Here is a 20,285-nt window from a genome sequence, read left to right as displayed (position 1 = left end):
GCAGTTCAGGTTTCGGTGCTTTTTTCCACAACCCCTCCAAGAATGGGGAGATGCGGAGGGCTGCATGTCAACCCAGGAAAGCCCTTCAGGTGCCTCTCAGTGGACAATCCTCAGACACCATCATTCTGGAAAACTTGAGGCTGAAGACAGTAGCTCAAGGGGCACCAGTGCAAAAATACAGGATAAGCGCTATTATAAGAAGTACACAAAGCACAGGGACAGAGCATTCTCAAGCCAGAGAGAAAGACTTGGTCAAATCTCAAAGAAGGAACGTGTCTGGAGCATAGAAAATGCAGGCAGAAGTGAATGAGCCTTGCCCGGGCCCCTGATCCAGGGGAGAAGGCCTGACCTCAGACTCAAGTTTTGCAGGCAATAGTGGTACTTAGTATTAATTTCCATGTAGTATTTATTTGCAGTATTTGTGTTTTCTGAAAAAGTGAGATGAGGTCACCATCCTCTTCTACCTCTCAATTCCTTGATGCTGTGCCTCAGAGTAAGGTCAGAGCTCAGGATTTGGGTACCTTTGTTTTCCTGCCTGAGCCCATTCAGAGGATGGAACTGGTTAGATGTTAGGTGATTCCCCAAGGTTGTGGGTGGTCAGGTCTAAGATAATTTAAACAGTCTTTTTTAGAGGGGTGGGAAGTGACAGGTTCAGAAAAGACATATACGGTGGGAGAAGGGAGGTGGTCAGGCCGGGGGACCCTCCCTTTACTCTGGAGTCTTCCTGTACAGATTAAATAAGTGTACTTTGGGTATCTATCACCTTAAATATTTGTCTTTTCTTTACACTAGAAACATTCAAATTATTTCCTTCTAGAGATTTGAAACGAAATATACAATAGCATTTTGTAAACTATAGTCACCCTACTGATCTATCAGACACTAGGCCTTATTTCTTTTATCTAACTATACATTTATACCCGCTAATCAACTAATAAAATACTTTAAAGGAAAAAAATTGTATTGTCATTTTTCTGGACTTTGTGAGGTTATATGGTACTTGTCAACTTTTAAACATTTGTAATTTGTGCTGATTTCTTTCCTCATTCTAAATGTGTATTTAAGTTCATATCTAATTTTGTATTTATAGTCTTGTGTTATGTTTTTCAAGGGGGCCTCATGAAGCCTGGTCGGCCCCCTTGTGTGAGTCCTTGGCAGCTGGCCAGCCACCTGCATAGGAGGAGCCTCAGCTCGCCAGGCCATTTTTAAGAAGTTAACAACACAGGGAGGATCAGTCCCCTGGCATGCCAAGACCTTGGGTAAATTGCTGAACATCACTGGACTTCTTAAGTGTTTTTAGAAACTCCTTTTAGAACAATTAGCTGTAAAGGGCACAGATACTCTCTTGCTTGGAATGGCACCCAAAGCACTTTATTAAAGGTTATTTCAGGAACAATGGAAGGGTTACTGATCCCAGGAGCACACAGCATTGCACGGTCATCCAGATATGCTCTTCATTGAGAGAAAGACATTTTGCAAAGATGCTGCTGAAGGAGACTCCTTTGGGCCTGTGACGTAGCAGCCCCCACAGGGTTTGTGGAATGAGTTTACCCACGCCTCTGCCTCCCTGTGCTCCCCAAGGGTGCATGCTCCTGAGAGGCTCAGTGCCCGCCTTGGTCTCCAAACACCTGTTTAATCTGGGGGTTGAATGGATTCTTCTTTCCCAGGATTTGGGGCCACTGGAGCTGCACCTTCTCCCAGAAACGATCCGCAAACAACAGCAAAGCCACCTGTGAGCGAGAACCCAAAGGAGGAGGAAAAGGGAAATTAGGACAGATCACTTACCAACAAGATTTCCCACACGCTTTCTGCCAGAGACAGCCTCTAGGATGGCCCCGTGACTCCCAGCCCCATGTCTCTGTATAACCTCCATCCCTTGCTGGTGGTGGGACCTATCACTTGGTTCTAACAGAGGAAATGTGGCCGTGGTGAGGAGACGCTGCTTCAGCGATGCTGTCACATTGTGTGAGGCTTGGCCTTGCTAGTGACTCGCTTCGGAGGCTCTCCTTTCTGGGCTGAAACTGGGGGTGATCCAGCTGCCATCCAGCCTGAAGCTGGCTCATCAGTCCTGCAGACTCACGGGAATGAATCTGCCAACAGCCCGAATGAGTTTGAAAGTAGTTCTTCCCCAGATTAGTCTCCAGATGAGAACGTGGCCTGGATACCATGCTTTGATTTTCATTTGTGACACCCTAAGCAGAGGACCTAGTTAAGCTGTGACCCACAGAAACTATGAGATCATAAGTGTGTATTGTGTTAAGCTGCTAAGGGTATGTAATTTGTTTTTTCAGTAATAGATTAAAAATTCACTTTATCAGAAATTCACTTTTTATTCATCTGTGGACAGCTGGCATTTACTGCAGGCCTAAGGCTTGGGTTTTAGAGGTGAACATGGTATGTTTTTCCTTCCAGAAAGTCTCAGCCTAGTAAGGTAACCAGACATGCAAAATGACACCACCAAGCCCACAGGGAGGGCTGCGAGGCTGATGCACACATGGGAAAGGGAAGACATGTCACTTCTGTCTGGTGGGGGAGGGGTGGGATCTCTCTGAAGAAGGTGGTGGCTGAGATGAATTTTCTAGGAGTTCCGCAGACAGATGATGTGGGGAAACAGTGCAATGGTAGAGGACACAGCATGTGCAAAGGCTCAGAGCTGTGGGAGAGAATGACATGTTTGGGGAACTACAGGTGCTTGGGAGTGGAGGTTGGCTGGGTCCCTGACTGGGTTGGGGGGGATCCTGGCAGGCTGTGAGTGCAGGGAGTCTGGCTGAAGTGCCAGAGAGGAATCCTTAGCTTAATACACAGCAGTCTCGACCCTGGCTCTCCCAGCCTGAGACTTGCTCTCTGGTTCTGCTGTCGCATGTCAGGTTTCCCTTTACCCATAATGTTAGCTGGGTCCATTCTTGGTTGTCCAGTGTCTGGCTTGTCATTAACATGCCTTTGAGGAGGACGCTCTTTCTCTGCAGACAATGCCCTCATTTAGCAAATGGGACCTGGCCAGGCCTGCAGACTCCAGATGGCTCCATCTCAACAGTGGTTTTCAATGCTGAGCAATGAGAAATATGATTGCTGAAGGCCTCCAAGAGGGGAATACATTGTTTGGGAAGGATGCTCAGGGATATCCCCGACTTCTCCCCACAGGGCAGCTCATAGTCCCCTTCCTAATAGGCAGCGGGGCCAACTCCCTCTCTGGGCCCAGCCCTCTCATCCGGACATTGAGTGGGTGACAGAAAGTGATCCAAAGTCCTTTCTGTGTCTGACTATGTGTGAGATTTTAGTAGTTAGAGAAAACTAGGCCTGATTCAGTCACTGCATAAAGTCCCCAGCATTTTAATGTGTTCTGAGCCTTCTAAGGTGGACACAAACTTCACTCATCCCACTGCATAATCTCAGTCATGTCCATGCAGTGTCTCCCTCACAGCATAACACACAGACACCATACACACATACACCACACCCCTCACAACCCCACACCACACACACACACCCCACAAACACCACACACACACCACACTCCTCACAACCCCACACCACACACACATACATCATACACCCCCCACATACAGAAACACCACACACACACCCCACACACCAGGCACACCACACCCCTCACAACCCACACCACACACACATACATCACACACACTCCCATACCCCACACACCACACAGCATACACAGAAACACTACACATACTACACACCACACATACATACACCACACCCCTCACAACCCCACACCACACATAAATACATCACACACACATCCCACACACCACACACCACATGCCACATACACACCATACACACACCACACAGATACATCACATGCACACCACACACAGATACACNTACACACCATACACACACCACACAGATACATCACATGCACACCACACACAGATACACCACACGCATCTCACACACACACACCACACCCCCCACACCACACATACTCTCATATCCACACACACATCCTACACACACCCCCCACACACCTCAGATACCACCACATGCACACTCACCACATACACATATCACATACACACACAACCCTTACCACACACACACCACACCACACACCCCCTACACCCCCTATACCCACATCACACACGCACCCTACATACCACACACACACACACACACACACCACACATACCTCACCCCCAGACACCCCCACAGAAAGCACACAGATACTACACACACACACACAGCAAAACCACACACCATATGCACCCCACATATACTTCTTTGCACTTAAACGCAGGAGCATGGCAAAGGCTGCCTGCATAGCTGGCCAGTGCCCCAGGGAGGGCCGGATCATCTCTCACACAAAGCATCAGGGCCTTTGAAGACAGAAGCCTGGGCTTGTGGCTGTTTTCCTGCCATTTCTTAACAAAGGAGGCTGCTGCCAGGTCTGTGGAAAATTACTGGTTCTTCTTTTTTATGTTATTGGCTTTCAACTTGATACACCTAAGCTGTCTCTCTAACAGTCATGTGGCATCAAGGCATTTAGTTCCCTCTCTGTGTTAATAAGGCAGGAGACAGGGTGAGGGCAAGAAGAGGGAAACGAAAATGAAAGAGCTCAGATCTGAGCATTTGCTAACTGTTTGGTTTGAACGCAATTCGTTGGTTGTCACCGTAATAAGGAATAAAATATTTATGAGCAGGCATTGAGAAAATATTGAGCTGAAATGAGACTGGCATGCTTATCACTAAACTAGAGACTTGTGATAAAATGATCCACTGTAATTATTCATTCATTTGACAAATATTTACTGAGCACCTACTGTGGGTTTCTCATACCGCCATTTCCTGTTATAACTTCCACGAGGCACTGCACAGGGCAGGGCACAGCTACCCTTTCCTCTCTTTATCCAAGTTAGTTTCTTTCTCTCTCTCTCTTCCTTTCCTTCCCTTCCTTCCTTCCTTTCCTTTTCTTTCTTTCTTTCCTTCCTTCTTTCTCTCTCCTTCCTTCCTTCCTTCCTTCCTTCCTTCCTTCCTTCCTTCCTTCCTTCCTTCCTTCCTTCCTTCCTTCCTTCCTTCCATCCATCCTTCCTTCCTTCCTTCCTTCCTTTCTTCCCTCCCTCCCTTCCTTCCTTTCTTCCCTCCCTCCCTCTTTCTTTCTTCTTTCTTCCTTCTTCCTTCTTTCTTCTTTCTTTTCTTTTCTTTTCTTTTTTTCTTTCTTTTTCTTTCTTGTTTTGAGACAAGATTTTGCTCTGTCACCCAGGCTGGACTGCAGTGGTCAGATCTCGGCTCAGTGGAAGCTCCGCCTCCCAGGTTCAAGCAATTCTCCTGCCTCAGCCTCCCCAACAGATATTCTTTTATGCTTCTCTATTCATAGTCTAAAATATTAAAGCAAAACCTGTTCATTCTAGAAAAGCTGAAAACCAACTTAAGCAAAAAGAATAAAACACAATAAAATTCATCTGTAATTAAAATAGAGGCAGCCTCTGTTAACATGGGATGTAGAGCCTTTCTGATTTTGTATCTTTTTTTTTTTTTTTGAGATGGAGTCTCACTCTGTCGCCTATGCTGGAGTGTAGTGGTGTGATCTCGGCTCACTGTAACATCTGCCTACCCAGGTTCAAGTGATTCTCCTGCCTCAGCCTCCCAGGTAGCTGGGATTACAGGCACATGCCACCACGCCTGGCTAATTTTTGTATTTTTAGTAGAGATGAGGTTTCACCATGATGGCCAGGCTGGTCTCGAACTCCCAGTCTCAGGTGATCTGCCCGCCTCGGCCTCCCAAAGTGCTTGGATTACAGGTGTGATCCAATGCGCCTGGCCCTGATTTTATATCTGAATACACACGCACACACACACACACACACACACACACACACACACACAGAGGATTCCTCTTGAATATCATCTTGTAATCTGCTCTTATTGAAGTCGAATTTAGACACAGTAAAATCAACTCTCTTTGGTAAACAGTGCCATGAATTTGACAAATGCATATAGTTGAGTCATTGCTCCTATAATCTGTAGTCTTATCATATTTACTTTGCTCTACATTATAAACATATTTCTGTGTCACTAAAGGTGTATCTGTTTTGTTTTGTTTTGTTTGTTGTTGTTGTTGTTGTTGTTTTGAGACGAAGTCTCGCTCTGTTGCCCAAGCTGGAGTGCAGTGATGCGAACTTGGCTCACTGCAACCTCCGCCTCCCTAGTTCAAGCAATTCTCCTGCCTCAGCCTCCTGAGTAGCTGGGACTATAGGCATGCACCACCACGCCCGGCTAATTTTTGTATTTTTAGTAGATGGGGTTATTCAGTGCATGGTATGCCATCAGATGGATGCAAGCTAATTCATTTTACCAGTGGAAACTTTTATTATATACCCTCCACCCCAACATTTGTTCTCAGGATGGGAGGATGGAGACACCCTCCTCCTGCCAGTTCACACAACCTTGGCAGCCCAGGAGGTCTTCAGCTCCCCTACTAAGCATGTGTGTGGAATAATATCTATTCCAGAAGCATGCTAGGGAATGGGTGCTCTGATTAAGTAGGATCTTCTGGTTAACAGAGGTTCTTTTCCAGGTATTTTCCTTTGTAGTTGAACGTCTTTCAGAGCCCACTTTCTTGTTAAGTTGTATATAAATACATTCAATTCATAAGACAGTAAAGCCAGAAGTGGTTTCATGGTTCATCAAGTTAGCTTCTTGTAATACAGCGTGATGCTTTATTCAATCACCTGATGATCTGGAATCATGCTGGGCCATCCTTCCATTGGCCTGTGACTGCTGTGGGGAATGTGGGAGGAGAGTGGGCAGGATCTATACTGACTCCAGGATGCACTTGATTTTGATTCCTTGAGTAAAATCTCTGATAAGAACTTGCCTTGCTGTCCTGCGACTCTGTGTTTGGTCATTTAAAAAATCTTTTTAAAATACAACTTTTCCTTTTGTTTGTCTCCGTCTCTCTGGACTAGTTCCTAACCAAATCACCCTCCACGCCACTACTACAGGCGTCTTTTTAGATCACAAGTCGGGCTATTTCTTTCTTGCTTGAGAACGTCCAGTGGCTCCCCATCTCCCTCAGGACCAAGGTCAAGCCCCAGACAGATCTTCCATGATCTGGTTCCTTAATAAGCAGTAGATTTCTCCCTCTGTCAACTCCACGGTCATACTCTCCAGCTGCACCGAGCCCTTTTATTTCCTCCAAAATGCCATGCTTTCTTTCATATTCAGGTCTTTGTCCATGCAGTTGCCTCTGCTCAAAACACTTCCTGCAACCCCTCTTTGCTTCCCTTTACTCTATGAGTTCATGGTCTTAGTTTTGACATCACCTCCTCTGAAAACATTTTTTTTTTTTTTGAGATGGAGTTTTGCTTTTGTTGCCCAGGCTAGAGTGCAATGGCACGATCTTGGTTCACTGCAACCTCCACTTCCCGGGTTCAAGCGATTCTCCTGCCTCAGCCTCCTGAGTAGCTGGGATTACAGGCATGCGCGCCATCATGCCTGGCTAATTTTGTATTTTTAGTAGAGATGGGGTTTCTCCATGTTGGTCAGGCTGGTCTAGAACTCCCGACCTCAGGTGATCCACTCACCTCGGGTTCCCAAAGTGCTGGGATTACAGGCGTGCGCCACCCCACCCAGCCTGAAAACATTTTTGAACACCTCTCTCTCCCATCCTACCTCATAATGCTCTGTGGTGTTCTGTACTTGCACAGTTGGGGGCATTTACTGCTTTATATTTAATTGTCTGTTTACTCATCATTTTCCTACTCTATACTATAATTTTAAATGGCAGGGCGTTTTCTTGTTCAGTTTTGAATTCTCACTGCATTTGACACTGGGTAGTCACTCAATAAATAGTTTTGGATGGCACTTTGCCAATCTGGACTTTTCAGCTCAATATACATGATAAATAGGCAGGCTTTAGGCCTGGCTATCTGTTCTTGGCCACTTTATCACCGGCTACCAGCATGTGAACAAATCTTGCAGGAATAGCATAAGATTATGGCACATATTGATTTTCAGCTTTTGACTGTGTTTTCAATAACCAGATATAGTGAAACTGTTTGAGTGCAAGACAGAGCCCCAATTTGACAGACCTTGAACCTCAAAATCATTTTAAGAGTCAGGGACAGAATGGTCATTTGATAGATGGGATAAATATATGCTGGGGGATAAAACAAAGCTGTCTTTGATCCTCTTCTTTTTAGTTTGTTCCTGATACTCTACGTGACCATCTTTTCATATGCCCATTGTCTACAGAATCAGAAGGGTAAGATGCTACTCTGTGCAGAGAATGACAAGAATTGCTACCTAATAACTGCTAGAAAGAAGGGGGCCAGGCGCAGTGGCTCACGCCTGTAATCCCAGCACCTTGAGAGACTGAGGCGGGTGGCTCACCTGAGGTTGGTAGTTCGAGACCAGCCTGACCAACATGGAGAAGTCCCGTCTCTACTAAAAATACAAAATTAGCCAGGCTTGGTGGCACACGCCTGTAATCCCAGCTACTCAGGAAGCTGAGGCAGGAGAATCGCTTGAACCCAGGAAGCGGATGTTGCAGTGAGCTGAGATCACGCCATTGCACTCCAGCCCAGGCAACAAGAGTGAAACTCTGACTCGGAAAAAAAAAAAAAAAGAAAAAGAAAGAAGGGATATACACAAACTCTTCTAAAACCAAAGATATCATTTTTTGGGGAATAGACCCTGATATTTAACCAGAATCTAGCCAATAATTTTCTTTGATCAACTCATCCAATTGATACACAGGAAGGTTAGAAATTCTGAGGGCATGGCCGGGCGCGGTGGCTCAAGCCTGTAATCCCAGCACTTTGGGAGGCCGAGACGGGCGGATCACGAGGTCGGGAGATCGAGACCATCCTGGCTAATATGGTGAAACCCCGTCTCCACTAAAAAAAAAATACAAAAAACTAGCCGGGCAAGGTGGCGGGTGCCTGTAGTCCCAGCTACTCGGGAGGCTGAGCCAGGAGAATGGCGGGAACCCGGGAGGCGGAGCTTGCAGTGAGCTGAGATCCGGCCACTGCACTCCAGCCTGGGCGACAGAGCGAGACTCCGTCTCAAAAAAAAAAAAAAAAACAAAAAAAAAAGAAATTCTGAGGGCATTATTCTGATTTTTTTTGTATGTGTGTGGCTATTTAAATCTGTGAGGTGGGCATTTAATACTTCAAAATTTGCTCAGCATTTGTGGGACACCACTTTTACTCATTTGTTGGAGAGTGGGCACCCTTCTAGTTCCTTTTGAGGTGATTCTTACCCCTGGCATGAGCACTGGTTGAGCCTAGAGTTGGAGGAAGGTAGGCTGTGTTTACCTTCATTCAGGCTCCTGAGGGGACAATCAGCCCTCTTGTGGCCTGGGTCTCGATGGCCAGCCAGGGAGCATCCTCAGGCATGCCCCTCATGTTTGTACCCTTTGGTAGCCACACCATGCTTCCCTAACTGCTGGAGCAGAAAGGTTCTAGTGATGAGGGATTGCCTGAGAGTAAATGGCCCATCCCTCCCCATAGAGGAGCAGCTTTCTACATTTTACAAGTGGCAGAACAACTCCCCCACTTCTTTTTCTTCTTCTTCTTAATAAAGAAATGTCGTGAGCAAGTCCAGGACATACAACAGATAAAAGTAGAGCTTCTCTGGTTGAAGCCAGAATAATGGGATGGGAGTGGAGCCGGGAGGGGACAAAGTCCCACCCTCTGGCTCCCCTTGCTTTGTGAAGAGACCAGAGGAGAGCTACTTTACAGAACTGTACTTTGGATCCTCAATAGAAACAGCTCTTACTGTAGGATACCGCTAAGGACATTGTTCTCCTCCTATACAGCACCCTTTCTAGGAAGACCATAGAATACGTTTCTCATGGGTCTCACTTCCAAAAAATCTTTGTTATTTTCCACTTTTTTTTTTTTTTTGGAGTGCTTGATTTATTTTTCTTATCTTATGGAAGCCATGGCTTAATGCCCCTTTTAGCATTGCACAGAGCTGCCCTTCTGGCAGTTTCTCAGGACTGCCCTGCACATATTTTATGAATTATAGAAATTAAGTCAGGAATCCAAGTATAATTTCTACTTTATTTTCCTATTGTCCCAAATTTCACTTTGTTTTCATTAAATCTTCTATCTTATACGTGTATGTATCTTACCTCAAATCCTTTCTGGAACAAAACAGGATAAAAATAAACACATGAATGTGTAAGCATAATTAAAAACTAACAAACCATCCAATAACCTTCGGCAGCCACCATGTGACTGCGCTCACCTCGTTGGGGTGGAATCCATCCACGGGCTCGATGAGCTGCCAGGGCTGTCCGCCTCTCTTCTGCCACTCCTGTATGACTGCAGGACACAAAACGAGAGGGTCACAGACACACTTGCACAAGCAACGGCCAACATCCAAGGACAAGGACGTGAGAGCTGCCTATGCCCTCCCGGGCCCATGTTGACTCAGCCACGGCTGTCTCTGAGCTGCTCTCTTGCACTGGGGGATTTCTGAACATAAAAAATCTTCCCACTGTGTGTGTGTGTGCTTTTTCTAACTCAGGAAGGGAATACATGAGAATGTTGGATGAATGTGGTTTGTGTAGCAGGGAGGGCAGTAGGAAAAGGTGAGCTCTAAAATATTCAACACCTATTTCAGTACATGTCACTTTTCGGTGGTGCGGTAGGATGGTATTACAGTAGGGGAAAATCAAACATTTTGTTAACATCCCCTTACATGGGTTGCCATTTGCAGACTCTGCCTGCATGTGTCAAGCACTTGCCTTTAAAAATCATACAGTATGTCAGGAATATAATTACATAAAATTGTCTCATCGCCACAGTTAGAGGGAGTATGGCTGCAGAAAAAATATTATGAACCCCAAAGTGATGAAAAGCAATGAAACTGTCCTTCAACAGGGGTGAGAGACCAAGAATGTCAGTTGCTCTAAGGCAGCAGCACAATTAACTCTACATCATTCCATCATACAGTCAGTAAGCACTCCTCAAGGAAACTTCAAATCCCTAGGAAGCCTCCAGAGAGCAGCATCTGAGCCAGCTGCTTCTGGCGAAGCTACGCCCTCACTTTCCCAGCGTCCAGTGATGGGGGCAGGCACAACTAAGATTTCTCCCGTTCTTTACTCTTCATTCCCCAGAAAACTCAAGAACATAGGTCTGTGCCCTCTGTTTCTCCCCTTCTCATCCCAAAGTAAGGATGGAAATTCTGTCAGGGGCTTTGATTGGACAAGAGGGGCCGGACTTCCCATGGCTGAGTCAATACAAGGCTGCTTCTGCAGTTAGTCCTAATATTCCAGCATGGTATCCCCACTTACTACTCAGCCTCCATTCCCCAGGGGCTGAGGATAATGCTGCCCTTCTCAAAGCTGAGGAAAAAATTCATACTAGTGGTTTGGAGTCCTACACACTGAATCTCCAGCCCCTGTTAGCTTATTCTCTGGCAGAAAGACTGCCCCTGAGCCACAGCCTCATATTATGCTTCTGGGTTTTACTAGAGGCTGTTAGAAGAAGCAGCTATTGAAAAGTGGCCTTTGCATTTCTTGAAAACTCAAATTGAGGACACTGTCCACTGTGTTATGTGGTGTCTGCCACACAGAGTCTCCAGGGAGAAGTTGCGGCGTGCTGGTAAATAACACTTCTCTCTGAAGGAATGGTAGGTACCTGCTCTTCTAATAGGAAGCTCAGAGCTGCAGCAATGCTTAAACAGCACTCACTCTCATGCAAGTTTATTTGTTCTGCCAAGCCAGCATGCAGCTTTCGACAATATCTTTCTTGCCCTTCGCCACAGTGTCTTGTAAAGGGACAGTTTTGGGGAAGCTTGCCTGGCTCAGTCTTCAGCGTGCCTGGCCTGTTTTGCCTGTTTTTTCTTTTTTTTGGGTGGGGGGGTGCATGACCTTGGAATCCAACCTTCTTCTTGAGGTTCAATTCTAGCTGCCCCACCTTTCCCTCTGGACTTGACACTCTGAAGCTCCTGTGGGTTCCAGACTGCCCTGCTGGCTGCAATACTGGCCCTGCCTGCTCAGGGATGTTGTCCAGCCCATTCCCTGCCATTCCTGATCTGAACATCCAACAAATTGCCCTTAATGGAGAACCAGGCGTCTGGAAAGATTTCTTCAAACGCAGAGCCAGGATCACCACTCTCAGTTCTCTTTGTCCTTTTATGATCTTTGTCTCGTCTATCCTTGCAGTCTCACAGGAGTCTCTCAAACAACAATCAGCAATGATGCAGAAAGACCCAGGCCAGGTGAAATGTCAGCCTCCCCGTCCCCTCCGTGACTTCAGAGATGACGTCATCTCCGTTCTACTTGTGCTCCTTTTTGCTTCACCAAAGTTCTTGATGAACATTTTGTCCCTTCTCCCACTTTTCCCTTTATTTTTAGTTGGGTTTCACTTTATGCTGTACAGATGCTAACAGAAGAAAGAAAAGAAAGAATGAAAGAAAATCCCAACAGTGTGTTGCAAGGACTGAATGTTTGTGTCCCTTTCAAATTCCTGTGTTGAAACTCGAATCCACAGTATGATGGCATAGGTAATTATTCTATGAAGATGGAGCCCCCATCATGGGGTTCATGCCCATGAATTCACGCCCAGCCAGGTGTGGTGGCTCATGCCTGTAATCCCAGCACTTTGGGAGGCCGAGGCGGGTTGATCACAAGGTCGTTCAAGACCACCCTGGCCAACATAGTGAAACCCCGTCTCTACTAAACATACAAAAGAAAACCCAAAAATAAAGAAACAAACCAAAAGATTAGCCGGGTGTGGTGTTGGGCGCCTGTAATCCCAGCTACTCGAGAGGCTGAGGCAGGAGAATTGCTCGAATCTGGGAGGAAGAGGTTGCAGTGAGCCGAGATTGCGCCACTGCACTCCAGCCGGGGCGACAGTGTGAGAGTCCGTCTCAAAAATAAATAAAAATAAAATGAACCCCAGAGGGCTCTCTCACTCTTTTTTTTTTTTTAAACCATATGAGGATACAATGAGAAGTTGGCAGTCAGCAACATGGAAGGGGACCCTCACCAGAACCTGACCATGCTGGCATCCTGATTTTAAACTTTTAGCCTCCAGAACTGTGAGAAACAACTTTTTGTTGTTTATAAGTCACCCAATTCATGGTATTTTATTACAGTATTCTGAGACAAGACAGTTATTAAAAAATTCCCAGGTGTGCTAATAAGAGCAAGCCAATGGGAATTGAGCCCAATCAAGACTTCAGACAGAATCTACTAAAAAGTTGTGAAGAGTTGGATGAATAAGACATGGAGGCAGAGTCCTTTTGTAATAAATAGATGCATAGCAAACCAGGACCTGACCTGGACTATCCTGATGTCATCTGATGCAGTGGTGGTAGGAAGCCTCTTAAATACTTTTTGACTCTCCATGTTTGCAAAGAGAGTTGAATGACATATTGAATCAAAATCCATGCCTGAGATGGCTAAGAAAAAGTCTAGAAAAGGATTATGGTGATCAGGAGCTCTGGAAAATCCACAGTAGACAGCAAATTTGAACCTGTTAAGGAAACACAGTTTAAACAAGATCATGTTCCTTGAGAAGAATGTTTACTAGGAGCCTGATATTACAAAGGTGAGATTTGCTTATACAGGAGTTTCTTAGACTGTGATTCAATTTTGGCATCTAGGCTTAAAGTAATTCTAGGCTATTTTCATTTTGATTTGCATTTTATGTGAGTTACTAATTACCAAACTAAAACCTATGGCCCTTAGAGAAAGAAACAGAGGTGTTGATAGATGTCTTCATGGAACAAGATGATTCAATTATCAGAGTTAGTGATGCAGGTTGAGCATCTCACATCCGAAAAGCCAAAATCCAAAATGCTCTAAAATTCAAAACTTTTTGACTGTCAACATGATGCTGAAAGGAAATGCCTATTGGAAAACTTTGGATTTTGTATGTAGGATGCTCAACTGCTAAGTATATATAATGCATATATTCCAAAGTCCTAAAACATCCCCCAAAATCCAAAATCTGAAACACCTTTTGTCCCAAGCATGCAGGATAAGGATATTCAACCTATACTGTGTTTTCAAAATGAGAAGAGATGACCATTCCCTTCTCCTTCCCTTGGAGACTTGAGCAATCCCATGATTGTGGGGATTATAAAAGGAAAACTCAGGAAAAAAAGCACAAAGAAAGAGAAGGGATATTTACTTGCCAAGCTTTGTGGAGGAACAGGGTTGGGAGCAGCGGGAGAGGTCCACCTTTTATCATCACCATAGTCCAGCAATTCTAAATGATGTCAATGACAACACATTCCTCCCTGCTAGGAAATTATTCCTGTCTGTCAACTCCCATCCCTTCCCTACATTAGGTGGCAACTACAAGGGAGTCCAGCCTTTGGAAGAACTTGCTTGCCATATAAAATAATACAATAGGTGTTAAAAGAAAATGCTCCAAGTTTACTAAGACTACACCCTGTTTATTTACAGAGGTAAGCATCATTTTTTCCCATATGATTAGCCTGTGAGGGCTACAGGTCATCACATGCATGTAGCTATCAGGACAGTAAAACTTAAGGGAGCTTCAGTAACTCACAGGCAAGTGTTTATTTAGGATTTTATCTGTATCATGGCCAATGTTAAAGGAAAGATCCTTTTTTTGTTTATCTCAGGATGAATTCTGCTTTCTTGGGAGAAATGCAATACCAGACACTGGTCTTTACTTTTTCCTTGATTGATTTTAAAGTGGGAGGTCCAATCAAAGATAACATGGTAAGTTGTTCAGTTTCCTTTCTACTTTGGACCATAACTTAAAATAGACCAATGAATTCCTATTTGTCCTTCAGAAGACCTGGATTAAGTTTCTTGAATGATCATGGATGATCTGTGGAGATTTGGAGCATAATGTATTTTGTTTTGTTTTCTTCTTCTTTAACATAGTTTATTTGTAAAATCAAAGAAATGGCTAACGACCAGCTTTCCAAAGATGTAACAGAAAGAATGGAGGAAGATTCATAAAACACTTGATAGCTGTTTGATGAATAGCAACACTAGCAGATATTTTAAAGAAAAGGCTGCTTTCTGGTCAGCACCATAAAGTCATTGGCTGATTTCACAAATGTATTCATGGTGAGGGGAAGCAAGAGCCAGGTTTACTCCAATTGAGCTATCTGGGAAGCTGAGGGCAGCTGGAGATATATTTAAACTGTCAGTGTAAAAATGGCTTTGTCAGCCAAGTGGCATTTTCTTTCCTCTGTGGGGAGGTGTGGTGCAGACAAAGAAAAAGAATATCACCTGCTCAAGTTGGCATTTCCTGAAGGGAGGAAAAGTTGCTGCCTCTGTTTAGTTCATAACCAGTTGGAGAATGAGTCAGCAAGAGACAAAAAGAGTCTTTGGAGATGAGCAATCACTTTTCAGTGCTGGACTGAGGCTGCCAGGGTGGAAAATGAACGGGTCTTGTGCCTACCTTCAAGAGACAGGGACCCTCAACTGCAATTTGCTCTGTCACAAGGATGTGAAATTGTGAATTTTAATATCATGAAAAATGAGAATATTTTTAACACAATGGTCAGATCACATACAGTACCAAAATGAGAGGAGAGATTTTCATGGGACTATCAGGACTGCAGATGTAATAAATAACTCTGTAGGATTTTAATTTCTGATAAAAGATTACTTTTCTTCTTGGTAATGAGATGCATTTCTACCATACCTTCCTCGAAGGAACTCAAAGTACTTCACAGACATGAATGGAGCTGGGGGGTGGGTTGGACATCAGGAGTGAAGGAGTTGCTTCATACACACTGACGATGGTGGGGGCAGGGGGATGGCCACTAGCAGTTATTGAGTCCTTACAACTTTACAAGTTTTGTTTTACTTAATCCTTACATGGGTTAGTTATTTCTATCCTACATGCAAGGAAACAAAGGCTGGGTGGTTATTTAATTCACTTGAGGCTACCCAGCTATTCTGTGTCTGAGCTGGAATAGGAACACAGTTGTAAATTCTGGGCTCTTTCTATAACCACACATTGTACCCACATGAGGTGGGTTTCTGGGAAGATGAGCTGCCCAGGCATGGGCGGTCACCCATGGAGATGGATCTTGGAGGGGATTATCCCTCCAGCTACTTTGGAAAATGCTAAAATTTCAAGTTAAAAATGTCTTTTGCAGTACCCAACTCTGAGCTTAAGTCAGGACACTACCACAGTTCCCAAAAACCAGACAGAAAAGCTAGCTCTTTCAGAGGTGGACAAGGCGGCACCTAGACATCAAATGCAGGTGCTGTATCAGATGATCATGGGGGCGGGCCCCAAAGTGATCCCACTGTTCTCACATGCCTTCCCTAGTGGAGTACCCACTAACTTCCTGAGGAGAAGATGAAGGCCCCCCATGGAGAAACACCTAGGAGGCTTCTCCCACGTTGATGTAGAATGTTCAGTTCAGCTTAATTCAACTTTTTGCTTTTTCACTGCGTTTATTATTGCTGTGAGGACAAGAAAGGACTGATGAGGCTCTGCTTCCAAGCATGTCAGTTCACCAGTGGAATTCTGGGCAGACAAGAATAAAGCTCTTCTCTCTATATCCTCCACAGAGATAAGGGCTCTTCTGTTTTGTTGACAATTATGTTCCCAGCATCTTCATAGCTCTGGGCACATAACAGGACTTACAAATCTGATGACTGACCCAGCTCTTAATCTTGAGGCATTATAGAGCTCCATTTATTAAACTTTATTTTTATTTTTATAGAGATGAGGTCTCTGTCAACCAGGCTGGAGTTCAGTGATGTCATCACAATTCACTGTAACCTCAACCACCCAGGCTCAAGTGATACCCCCATCTCAGCCTCCAGAGTAGCTGGGACTACAAACATGCACCACCATGCCTGGCTAATTAAAAAAATTTTTTCATAGAGATGGGGTGTCGCAATGTTGCCCAGGCTGGTCTTGAACTCCTGGACTTGAGTGATCCTCCCACCTCGGCCTCAGAAACCATTTACTAAACTGTAATGGGCATAGAAATGACCTGTGGATTGTGTTTGAATGCAGGTTCTGATTAGGTAGGTAGGTCTGGAGTGGGCCCTGGAATTCTGCATTTATAACCGGCTCTTGGGTGGTGCTGATTTTGCTTATCCAGAAGCATACATTGAGTAGCAAGGGTGTAAGGAAATGGTACCTTTTCTGTGTAACAGGCATAACATTTAGGAGGATGGCACATTACTTCATACAATCATCACAGAGAATTGTTAGGAAGATATGGTATCCCCATTTCCAGGGCTGGAAAGGGAGTTTAAAATATTCAGAGAATTGCCTGCAGTCCCAGAGATAATAAATGACAGAGCTAGAGATCACTCTGGAAAGTAAGAAAGTCCCATGTGAGTGTTAGACATTATTATATTTTTAATAACTTTATCTATATTCAAGGTTGATGATGATCAAAGATCACTTGGTGGTGCATTTGTTTACACCAGGAATTCATTAATGAGTCTTCAACTCTGCATTTTAATGAGGAGTTATTTATCAAAATGTCTCTCCCCATGAGAGAAATGTGTATCACCTAGGCAGGAAATCTAGTTAAGGGAGATCAGTCTTGTTGAAAGGATGTTAGGAATTGAACTACTAGAGTCTGCAATGCAAAATGTGTCAGCGAATGTAATAGTTGATAATTCATGATGGCCATCTGCTCCAACCCAGATGCTACGGATGGGGGCACTGGGGGTGAGGGACAGAGATGATAAACTCTGGATGAGGAATCTTCCATCTTTCGCCTACACTGTGAAACCCTTCATTAGCATTATCTCATCTGGCAGTCAACAGGGGGCTTTGCTCTTGTATAAAAATTGCTTAGCAAGGAAAATGAATCAGGAAGGATTACAGTCAATAAGCAATCATTTTTCAGACTCAAGCTGTAAAGGGTAAATCAGTAGCTATAGTAATCATGCCTGTTTTTGTGTGGCCCCTCAGCAGTGACTCCAGTGTTTGGACAGAATGCTAAAAAACAAACTTAGTAATAGTCTTTCCAGAAAGTTGGGACATGGGTTGATCACTTTGCCACAGGCAAGTTCTTTGGTCCCTCCCTTAGAGGTTCTGATTAAGTTCATCCTGTATGGAGTGTGGGAATCTGCACTGCTCTTGAGTCCCTGGGTATTTCAGGGCCCACTGTGAGAGGTGCCACCATATCCCTCATTTCTGTCACATCCATCAGGTAACCAGGGCTTTTAACCTGGGAAGAACAGGTTAGTGAGTGCATTAACCTGTAGGTTGCCAGCCCAAATCTCTTTCTAACCAGTCGCTGGCTCTATTGCATCAGGGATTCTAAAATGATGGTGAAGTACAGAGGTGATGCTGAGCCCAATCTTCTCAGAAAAAGTCCCACATTTTATCTTTTTTCAATACTGAGAGCTATTAGTGTGTCAGAATAGGCAGGAGTAACCCTGCCTAGTTTGCGGCCTGCTGGCTTATAAAAAGGAGTATAAAACCAGCTGCCCAGGCCCTAAACTAGTTGCTGCTTTCATCTTCTGTCAACACCCAAACAAAGCTACTTACTTTCATGGAAGGCAAAATCCATGTAGAAAAGATCGAAGTTTGTAAATTTCTCACTGGCTGCAATTTTTTTCAGTGTGTTGGAGAGTTGCTCTGCTCTCTGAAAAGAGAGGAAACAGGGAGAATTCCATGAAATCTAGACTTTGACTTTAGTGACATAATTCAGGCAGAACAAAGAAATCGATCATCCCCATCCTACTCTACTTTCATTTCTCCAAGCCATCAGCAGACAGCTGCTCTGCACATTAAATTCTAGTCACATACAAATGGCCAATGAACATGAGACAAATGTTAACGTTCTTTAGGAATTGAATCAGTGTAAATTAGTGATACTAGTTTTTCCACTCTTGGGATTGGCAAAAGTAAGATAACCATGATATTTAATGTTGTCATGGGTAGGTGAATGAGAATGTTATTAGCTTAACTTTTCTAGAGAGCAATTTGGCAATACAGATCAAATCCTTAAACACGGACATACCCTTTGGCCCAGTAATTCTTCTAGGAATTTGTCTCAAGGGAATAGAGATGTACACAGAGACTTACACCTTTAGATATACGATTGTTCATCACAATGCTATTTATCATAGTATAAATTTGGAAACAATCTAAATGTCCAACACCAAAGGATGAAATAAATCATAATATATTGACATGTATAAACTTTAGAATGGTTCCAATATTATGGTGTGGAGAAACAATTTATGAACACTGGAAAGCATAACAGAGTATGTGCATTCTCATACTATGTAGGCAAAAAACCAAACATATTGATCTCTGGAAGTGGTAATGGGAAGACATACACATATACTAACTTTGCGTGGTGAAATTTTGGGTGATCTTTGTTACTTTTCTTTATTTTTTTTGTGTTCTCCAAGTTCAAAAAATTGAAATATGCTTTCTATGTAAAAAATGTTCAATAAGTGTTTTGTTCATTCATTTTTGTTTTTGAGACAGGGTCTTGCTTTGTCGCCCAGGCTGGAATGCAATGGCGCGATCTTGGCTCACCGCAACCTCTGCCTCCTGGGTTCAAGTGATTCTCATGCCTCAGCCTCCTGAGCAGCTGGGACTACAGGTGCCCACCATGACACCTGGCTAATTTTTGTATTTTTAGTAGAGATGGGGTTTCATCATGTTGATCAGGCTGGTCTCAAACTCCTGACCTTAAGTGATCCTCCCACCTCAGCCTCCCAAACTGCTGGGATTACAGGTGTGAGCCACTGTGTCCGGCCTCAATAAGTATTTTACAAAGAGATTATTCACCATCTGTGAAAGAAGTGCAAACCATGTTCTTTGAGCAATGGATTCCCTGAGAGAAGGGAGGAAGGTTCTTATTTACCTCGGGAGAACTTCTGTCATGCATAGGGGCCAAACTCAACTGACTCTCTCCAAATCCACAACTATGCTTAGGACCAGCTTTAAAAGGGGTGTGTGTGTGTGTGCACATGCATGCAGGGGAGTGTTTGTGTACACATGTGGACACACGAGAGAGACAGTGGCTGAGAAACACAGTCAGCAGAGGACAGATCCAGAGCAAGACAGAAGGAGACAGGGTGCACCAGGTTCTCTTGGCTCCCCAAGCACCTGGAAGGTTTGATCTTGTTATTCACCAGCTTGGAGACCATCCCCCTGCCAGGATCCCATCCCCAGTGAAAACTCTGCAGCAAACACAGGGAAAGAATGATCAAAGATGGTATCAAAAGGCCTGTGACAGTCGTACCTCTGAAGTGAGAGTCCTCAACGTCTTGTTGGAAGACATCCAGCCGTGGCAGGGGCTGACCTGAGAGCAGGAAAACACTTTGATTACAGAGGAACAGGGTGGGTTAGCAGGCCTTGAAG

The 20,285-nt window shown here is 44.4% G+C and overlaps 1 protein-coding gene across 3 annotated transcripts in view; it reads right to left on the bottom strand.

The window, feature by feature from the left end:
* Nucleotides 1–1,291: 1,291 nt before the first annotated feature.
* The window catches only part of AOAH (acyloxyacyl hydrolase), a 210,642-nt gene continuing 191,648 nt past the window's right edge, over nucleotides 1,292–20,285 (bottom strand). For 2 of the 3 annotated variants that reach the window (XM_025379043.1, XM_025379044.1), the window contains 4 exons: nucleotides 20,167–20,226; nucleotides 18,453–18,549; nucleotides 10,222–10,298; nucleotides 1,295–1,730 (listed from right to left, as the gene is read on the bottom strand). In XM_025379043.1, the coding sequence (XP_025234828.1) occupies nucleotides 1,602–1,730; nucleotides 10,222–10,298; nucleotides 18,453–18,549; nucleotides 20,167–20,226 (363 nt within the window). In that variant the 3' untranslated portion in view covers nucleotides 1,295–1,601. Of the gene's footprint in view, nucleotides 1,731–2,841; nucleotides 2,961–10,221; nucleotides 10,299–18,452; nucleotides 18,550–20,166; nucleotides 20,227–20,285 lie in introns of all 3 variants that reach the window. The other variant, XM_025379042.1, reaches the window with a different exon arrangement.

This window comes from Theropithecus gelada, chromosome 3 (genome assembly GCF_003255815.1).
Source record: "Theropithecus gelada isolate Dixy chromosome 3, Tgel_1.0, whole genome shotgun sequence".
Classification (NCBI taxonomy): Eukaryota; Metazoa; Chordata; class Mammalia; order Primates; family Cercopithecidae; genus Theropithecus; species Theropithecus gelada.
This window is presented reverse-complemented; position numbering and strand designations above follow the sequence as displayed.